Source organism: Triticum urartu, chromosome 2A (genome assembly GCF_056163025.1).
Source record: "Triticum urartu cultivar PI428250 chromosome 2A, HENAU_Tu73, whole genome shotgun sequence".
NCBI lineage: Eukaryota > Viridiplantae > Streptophyta > Magnoliopsida > Poales > Poaceae > Triticum > Triticum urartu.
This window is the reverse complement of record NC_141874.1, coordinates 657,510,437-657,519,225: the sequence shown is the minus strand read 5'-3', so window position 1 is coordinate 657,519,225 and position 8,789 is coordinate 657,510,437. Positions and strand designations below refer to the sequence as shown.

Sequence of the window (8,789 nt, the reverse complement as noted above, 5' to 3'; positions counted from 1 at the left end):
ACGATTGCCCGACTGCCTGATGCTTGCCAGGGTGCGCCTGGCTGGGTCTCTGATTACCATGAGCCCGTCTTGGATGCTGATGATGCAGCCCGCCTCGTCCAACTGCCCCACCGAGACAATGTTTGTGCGGATGCTCGGGATGAAGAAGAAGCCTGCGAGAGTGCGCTGGTCACCACCCTGACAGCGAAACACAACTGTGCCACGCCCGCGGATGGCCACAAGCGAGCCGTCCCCGAACCTCACCGTTCTGTGCACCGTCTCATCGAGAGATGCGAAGACACCTCTGTCACCTGTCATATGGCTGCTGGCTCCTGTATCAAAGAACCACACACCGTCTGGAGAGGGCACGGGCATGACTTTCTCCTCATTGAGGTGCACTTCTTGGGGTGCCACGATCTAGGATGCATCAACTGTGCTGACCACGGCCATGTAGAGGCCCTGGTCGTGCTCGGCGTGGGCTTCAGCGAGATTAGCTTGCTCCTACTTGCCCTTCTGTTCCTGCTCTCGGAGCCATGTTCGACACTCCTTCTTCCAGTGCCCTGGGATGCCGCAATGGTGGCACTTCCCTTTCTTCTTCTTGCCACCGGACCGGCCAGAGCCGCCTGCCCCCACGCTCCCCGGCGCACCCTTGCTGGCGCCATGGGGCTTGCCCTTGCCGGGTGACTTGTTCTTGCCGATGTTGCCGCCACCGCCCGAGGACGAACCACCGCCGCTGCCCACCTTCTCACGGGCCAGCCACTCCTCATGTGTGAGCAAGAGGCGTCCGGCGTTCTGAGTGCCGTCGTCGAGATCATAGTGATCCTCACAGGCAGAGAATCGACCCACGAGCTCCTCAATCGACATGGCTTTCAGATCGAGGAGGGACTCAATCTCCATGGCCATTGGGCGGTACTTGCGCGGCACCACTCGGAGAAACTTTTGAACAGCCTTGTGCTCGGTGACAGGGTCGCCGAACAGCTCTAGATCGGCAACGAGGGCGGAGAGCCGCATCCCGAAGTCCGCGATAGACTCCCCGTCCTTGAAACGGAGATCCTCGAACTCCCGCCGGCGCACCTGCGCCTTGGCCTTGCGGGCGCGCTCGCTACCCATCCTCATTGTCTTGATGGTCTCCCACACGCCGTCTTCGTCGTGTCCTTCGCGGCCAGCACGCGCAGCATATCCGGGGGACGCCAGTGAGGATTATCTGCAGCGCGCGCCGGTCGTCGTTCTCGTCGGCGCCGTCTTCGATCACCGCGGTCCAGACGCGGGCGACTTGCAGCTTGACCTGCATCACAAGCGCCCACTCCTGGTAATTGGTGCGCGTGAGTATCATCGACGCACCCGATTCCTCTCGCACGATGCGCTCCACCATGCGGTACTCGCCGCTGCCGGTGAGGCACGCGACCGGCGCCTTGGACGCAGGCGTCTGCGTTGGTGACCTGGCGCCGCCCTTGTTCTTCCTGTCCGACTCGTCGCCCGACATATGCGCCGCTGCGGATCAGACACCGCCGGTCACGGGAGCAGGATCAAACACCAGGCTCTAATACCAATTGTCGTTGCCGGATCGAGCGCGAGGGAGAGAGGAAGAAAAGCTCACGAATGAGAGAGAGAGAGAGAGCGAGAGGTTTTTTGCGTTGTGCAACTTCACAACTTTTTCTGTGTTCTATTCTCTTCTTATTATTCTGTTACAACAGAAGCCACCCCCAGCTCGCTCACTCCCGGCGGGATTGCCATGATCCGTGATGGCCGCGCCATCCCACGACTGCATCACACAGCGATCAAGTCCCACCAGGAGAGGAGCCAGGGTACAAAAAGAGAGAACTTGAGAGGATCGTGCGTACGTGCACTGGACTCCCACAACTACGTGCATGTGCCGGTCACATCACCATGCACACACATTATTTTAACATAAAAATCAAAGGACCTATACTATGCAGCCATGCAGCCAACTAGCTTAGTCTAACACACTTGCCGGGCATCAATAGTCCCAGGTATGCTCCTCTCATAGCAGTCATGAGTCCTTCTATCCAACAAGGGTGAAAGGCCGACATGTTGGTGGAGCAGGACCTCCTACTGGTATGTGTTTGTGTGGTTGGCGCCTGATGTGTCGTTTGTCATTATCGTCGGCGAGAGTGGTCTTGAGCCTATGAGTTTTGATGTTTCGAATGGGATTGGCCCTTGTTGTATCCATTTTCGCTTGATTTTATGTAATTAACTAGGCATCAATCTTCTTCTTAGTTAATGAAATGGAAAAAAAACCATGTTTCAAAAAAGAAAACACATAGGTACACGCGGATACATGAGACTCAATGTTTTAAAAATGCTAAAAATACGACATCATATTTTTAAGCATGGCAAATCAAATGATTTTTATGACAAATTATGTTGTTGCAAGGCCTTTAGCGAGTATGGCAATTTCTAGCAAAAAACTGAACATGGCAAAGATTTGACATGCTTGCTAAAGGACATTGTAGTTCTCGTAACAACATAATTTGCTATCTTGAGGGTTCGATTTGCCATGCTCTAAAACCCGACGTTAGATTTGTAGCGAGAACCATTTGTTTTTCCCACTACAAACTGCCGAATTGCTATGTCGTTATTCTTATTTTGCCACTCCAAAGAAAAATAGTACACAGTTTTAGCAAAAATTACTACAAACTTTGAGGTGCAATATGGGTTAATCTAGTCTGTTGGATGGATAAAATGGATGGCTCGTATTATGTTGATGTACTGGAAAGGGGCTCTTCCTTTATCATCCCTCAAGACCGCCCTAGCCGTAACCTTAAATAAGTCAAAATCAAAGGATGAATCAACATTAAACTTCAGAAAACCCACATGTGGGGCGAATCAACACTCCCTGGCCAGCTGGTGGCGGTGCTCCAGTTCGCTGATGACCAAGGATAAAGCGAAGACTTGGCATTCCATTATCGCTCTTGTATGGTGAAAATCTGGAAAGAACGAAATCCGAGTGTTCACTAATACATCCTGCAGCGCAAGACCTTTATTCCATAAGATTCAAGTTGACACCAAGAATTGGAGTGATGCTGGCCGTGGGAGAGTTCTACACCTTGTTAAGGGACCCTCTTGAACCTGATTGATGTACCCTCTTGAGCTGACTAATCCCCTCCCTGTTCTTCTTTTGTAATTTGTAAACCTTTATTCCTTCCAAACATAATGAAAAGTAGTGATCTTGTCTTTTCATCAAAAAACAAAAAAAAAACGAAAACACTAATGCTCACATGTGTGGGCGTTTCTCAACTTGCCCGCACGTCTGGATCGTTGTTCACTGTCTTTTTGCACGAATCTTGACACGAAAAGGTGGATTTAGTATGCCACATAGGACGGGGTTGGTGTGTGGTCGTTGGAGAGTTTGCCCACACGCCCGCACCATGATGTTTGCCAGCTGCGCTGTGTGAGCGAACTAGTTTCTGTCTATACAGCCACCACCTAGTTCATGCGCGTGTGAGTGAACTGCTTTTCGCCCACACAACACTCCTACGTTGTGGATGACAACTGCAATTACGCGAACATGGCAACTAAATAAACACACATGGCAACTGTGATTCTTTGCTAGACGGCAACTACAGTTGCGTGTACGTGGCAACCAGATAAACACATATGACAACTGTGATTAACAATACATGGCAACTATGATTGGACCACACGTGGCAACTAGATAAACACACATGGCAACTACTGTTTGACTATATGTGGCAAGTAGTTAATCACACACGGCAACTACGGTTTGATTACACGCCGCAACTACCAAAAATTAGACATGGCAACTATAGTTAACCAAAACAGATAGAGTTGCCATGTTTTTACAACTACACTTGCCATCCCGGATAACTACATCTGCCAACCAGGATGTCAACTAAATTGTCATCCCGCGGGGTACCTAACGTAGCTGCGCCAGGACGTGTGGGCATTTTTCTTCGTGCCACACACGCAAGTGGAAATGAGTAGTACTTGTTGGACGTGTGGCATGTAGTAGCCGCGCCCACACGTGTGGGCAATTCTAATGTCTGTCACACACAGCCCGTGTGGGCTACCTCCTACTCACACCACACACGGTGTGTGGACGCATGTTGAATATACCACACGTATGACAGTTATCAGCGTCTAAAACAAAAGCATTTGAAGAGGAAGCAAAAATATAATTAGCAGTGAGAGCAGAAATCCCCATAGCAATCTTCTCCTTAAGCATCAGATGTATTTCCCGTCATAAATACCAAGAAATAATTGGCTCGCGTATTATGAAGCCGATCTTATATAAATCTTGATCTGACAAGTGTAGTAAAAAATTCAGAACAGCCTCACCAGCAAGATCAACCTCACAAGCTCTATCAATAATTTTCCAATCCCATCGTTAGCCATGTTGTAAACATGCGTTTGTCGTTTCTCTGACCTAACAGCCACTCTGGCGACTGATTAGACGAACAACTCAATTCATGGGTCGGGCAACGATCGACATCTCCTCTCGTGGCGATGTAACCGGTCTCTCCATGAGAGTTTGGAAATTAGCGTAGCGTCACGTCGAAGTGTTTGTTTCGGATGGTGTAGCTTCAGCACCACATGTTTGTCTATTGGATTATTGGAAGAACTGTCCGTACACAGATTGATGCAGCCTCCGGTGGCCGGGCCATTATGTAGCTTCAACACCATAGATAGGAGGCGAGCACAGTAGCATTTTGCAAGTGGGTTTGTCCGCACGCGTGAATTCCGTCTCGCACGAGGCATGTCTACTTGCTCTTGCTCTGAACCTTTTGAGCCAGCGACAGGAACAGGATTCGTGTAACTCGTGAAACAGAAGTGATAACAGATACATACTCGTGTGTGACTCCTGGGAGCCGAATTGGATTTTCGATACGATATCTGCAGCCCAGATAGGAATGTCCAGCGACCTATGTATATACTGAACTCTGACTCACTCAGGTAGTCACTCACTCCCAGTTCTTTAGCTGAATCTTCTGCTTCTGCACATCGGTCGATCGAATGACTGCGACAAGGGGCGTAATTAATCTGCCGGGTTCTCCTCTCTCGCCGCCAAGTGGTCGCTGCCCCTGGTCCTCCGGCCTACCATGCGGGGTGCTGCCCATGCGGCCGAGCAGATCTCTCCGGCCTACCGTCGCCACAGGTAGCCTGCCATGCCATGCCCATGCATGATCCATCTCGGTCGTCTCGTTTCTTTGATATGTTTGTTTTATACATGCAAACAGCTTCTTCTTCTTTGATATGTTTGTTTTATACCGAAAAAGGCTTTCGCCCAACTTTATAAATAAAGCAAATTGTTTTATACATGCAAACAGCTTCTTCTTCTTCTTCTTCTTTAATTTTTGCGTTCGAGAAAGTAGATTATCAGTCGTAACGCTGTGCTAATTAGCTAATGGAGTTCTTTACAACAGTGGCCCAGAAAAGGCAGCTGGAAGTCGGAGAAAATGCTGCAAGTTTGCAAAACCGGCTGGTAGTATATACTAAGCGACCTATTAATTCCTGATTACTACTCCTACTAAATTTGCTTTTTTTTCTTCCAAACGGGGATAACCCCGCCCCTGCATCATACGCTGCACACAACCATCTACCAAAATTTGCATGTGACGAGCTCTTGTTCTTGTATGTGTACTTTTCAGTTAGGAGTAATAAATGGCATGTATCAGAAGAAGGTTAGCGAGACTATAACGAAGCAGCAGCTCCAGGAACCCGAACCGGCGCCATCTTCCCATGACACGGCAGGGGTAGCTACGGCGGCGCGCTTGCCTTTGCCTGCCTCCCCTCAGATCCAATGTTTCCCAACGTCTTCGACAAATATACATCACCAACTATCCATGCTGGACGTCCTTGAAAAGATCGGAATATCCAGGCATTTTGCTGGTGAGATCAAGAGTGTCCTGGACTTCACTTACAGGTATATGAAGTACTACTCGCTACAAGTTGAGTAAAGATGATTAGTCGATCGGTTCTTTGTTTACTGATTGTAGAGTCTCGTGTCGGTGAGAGGGTGTCTGACAAGAGCAAGTTTGCAGTCGTTGGTTGCAGAGAGATGAGGAGATCATGCTGGACACGGAGACATGTGCCATGGCATTTCGTATCCTAAGGATGAACGGATACGACGTCTCATCTGGTATACTATTTCCTTTTAGCTAGTCTCGCCAAAATATGTCATTCTGTAAGCTTGCTTAGCATTTGATTCATTTTTTTGGGAAGCTTAGCATTTATATATTCTTAATATGGGACGTGTATATTTCCTCACACACTACTAACTACTCACCTGAAAACATGCGCATGTTGCAGATAGCTTATCACATCTTACTGAAGCCTCCGTTCATCTGAATGATACGAGATCTTTGTTAGAACTATACAAGGTTTCCCAAGTCAGTACCTCGAAAGACGAGTTGATTCTGGACAGTATAGGATCCTGGTCAGGTCGCCTACTGAAGGAACAACTGAGATCTAGTAAGGCACAAAGAACAACACCACTCCTAAGAGAGGTAAATACTCAACTGGGAACATACTTGTACCCACAACGTTTCGTAGATAGCCTTAGGATGTGTTCGGTTGTGAACTTGTGATAAATCTTCAGTGCGAACCGTCACCTTGTAGCTCTATCTATGCTTTGTCGATGAAATTAATTCCGGACTTTGTTGGAGACTAACTCTACTTGTATGCTCGGTGATATACATATGCTTTTGTGTTGTTATAGGTAGAACATGCTCTTGATAGCCCCTTCTACACTACGTTGGACCGCCTAGAGCATAAGATGAACATCGAGAAATTTGACTTTATGGAGCATCAGATGCTATGCTTGTATGGTTTTATTCTCCTTTTTTCACAAAACAAGGTTTGTGTAATGCATAACTTCACAAGACACCAATGTTATTAAATATCTTAAGCAGGCCTCGGCAGAGAAATCAAGACCTGCTAGCTTTGGGTGTCATGGATTTCAATACAAGTCAAATTGTGTGCCAACAAGAGCTTCAACATCTCGAGAGGTACATCTTATCAACTATATTCGACTATACACCACCAACAATCGTCTTATTGAGATGACTTTTTTGTTTCCTTTCATGGTAGTTGGGTGAAAGATAGCAGGTTAAACCAGTTACCTTTTGCACGACAAAAGTTAGCCTATTTCTACCTCTCTGCCGCCGGCACCATGTTGCCTGGAGAGTTATCCGATGCTCGGATTCTATGGGCCAAGAACGGTGCGCTTACGACGGTCGTTGACGACTTCTTCGACGTCGGGGGATCAAAAAATGAATTGGAGAATCTCACCACATTAGTTGAGATGTAACAATATACACATCGCTTGTTTATCTTTCTAAAGCAATATTTGGTTTCTTCTACTTATCTTTTTGTTGTGCAGGTGGGATAAGCAGGAGGAAATTCAGTACTACTCCAAACATGTAGAGATTGTTTTTTCTGCAATCTACAACTCGGTGAACCAGCTTGGAGCAAAGGCTTCTGCGGTGCAGGGCCGCAATGTCACCAAACACTTTGTAGACATAGTTAGTCCCATTCATACTTATTTTTGTGTAAATGGTACAATTAATTTTCTCTAACAAATACTAATGTGATTACTGGATTGCAGTGGCAAGATTTGATGAGAAATATGATGACCGAGGTGGAATGGAGAGAGAGCGGATATATTCCAACACCAGAGGAGTACATGGAGAACGCGGTTGTTACGTTTGCATTAGGCCCCATTGTGCTCCCAGCACTCTACTTTATTGGGCCAAAGATTACGGAGTATACCGTCAGAGATACTGAGTATAACGAGCTATTCAGACTAATGAGCACTTGTGGGCGTCTCCTGAACGATGTCCAAACTTACGAGGTATCTCGCCAAAGTTTTGGATTTTAATTCAATGGTGTTTATTATCTTGTCGAGAGATAAACACGTCTGGAATTTCCATGGTAATATTATCACACTCCAAGGGAAAATAGCAGGAGGAGATAGCTAATGATTTTTTGTTGTTGTTGACTATGTTGCTGTAGAGGGAGTACATCGATGGTAAAATAAATAGCGTATCTCTGCTCGTTCATCAGAGTGGTGGCTCGCTGACCATACCAGAGGCCAGGAAAGAGTTGCAGGAGCCCATAGACACATGTAGAAGAGACTTGTTGAGGTTGGTCCTCAAAGAAGACAGTGTCATGCCTAGACTATGCAAGGAGTTGTTTTGGAAAATGTGCAAGACATGCTACTTTTTTTACTACCAAGGAGACGCGTTCAGCTCGCCAGATGAGAAGGTTGGTGCGGTGGATGCGGTGATCCATGAGCCACTCCAGCTCCCCCTGAATCTACACCCTGGTCTCGACTTGTCCTGTCTGCATGAGAGAAAAAAATGATTGAGTATTAATTTTCCTCATTTGTACATATCATTGTAGGTTTGCTTTGGTACATCTCTTTTTAGAAAAACTAACAGAGTGCCCCTCACAAATGCAAGGGCATCATACCTAATAAGTGTGTTAAACATTTTAAGTATTTATTTTTATCTCATGTAGATATTTTCTATTTTTACCTACCCCTTTTTTAGCCCAGATGTTCTACGGTATTTTCACTAATGAGGAAACGTAATGCAATAAGTATCTCAACCAGAGATATGCCCAATTCATGTTTTCCCAACATTATCATCAAGATTTATAGCGTAGAGCTGTAATTGTGACTAAATCGTCATAGATAAATGTCAGTCCATCTGAGAAGGCGATCTGCATTCTTTCTTTTCACTCTATGTTTGCAAACGTATTAACTCTTTCTTCAAAAGTGATGCGTGTTGGAGCTTCCCTCTTAAGAAGCTTGCCATTTCTTCAGA

The 8,789-nt window shown here is 46.7% G+C and overlaps 2 protein-coding genes across 3 annotated transcripts; one reads left to right on the top strand and one right to left on the bottom strand.

Moving 5' to 3' along the window:
• Positions 1 to 480: 480 nt before the first annotated feature.
• Positions 481 to 1,462, bottom strand: LOC147986485 (uncharacterized). The gene is made up of 2 exons (XM_087542029.1): positions 1,171 to 1,462; positions 481 to 1,133 (listed from the first exon to the last, which is right to left on the bottom strand). Exons 1-2 carry the CDS (start codon positions 1,460 to 1,462, stop codon positions 481 to 483), a joined length of 945 nt encoding a protein of 314 aa, XP_087398155.1.
• Positions 1,463 to 4,654: 3,192 nt separating this feature from the next.
• LOC125539513 (acyclic sesquiterpene synthase) lies at positions 4,655 to 8,497 on the top strand. 2 transcript variants are annotated; one of them, XM_048702984.2, is made up of 11 exons: positions 4,655 to 5,116; positions 5,385 to 5,443; positions 5,610 to 5,884; positions 6,003 to 6,100; positions 6,271 to 6,467; positions 6,680 to 6,783; positions 6,873 to 6,968; positions 7,051 to 7,266; positions 7,343 to 7,484; positions 7,568 to 7,813; positions 7,975 to 8,497. In XM_048702984.2, exons 1-11 carry the CDS (start codon positions 4,975 to 4,977, stop codon positions 8,323 to 8,325), a joined length of 1,926 nt encoding a protein of 641 aa, XP_048558941.2. In that variant the 5' UTR covers positions 4,655 to 4,974; the 3' UTR covers positions 8,326 to 8,497. The 2 variants fall into 2 exon arrangements, with proteins under 2 accessions (XP_048558941.2, XP_087400905.1); XM_087544779.1 differs by lacking the exon at positions 5,385 to 5,443 and having other exon boundaries at positions 4,977 to 5,116.
• The last annotated feature ends 292 nt before the right edge of the window (positions 8,498 to 8,789 follow it).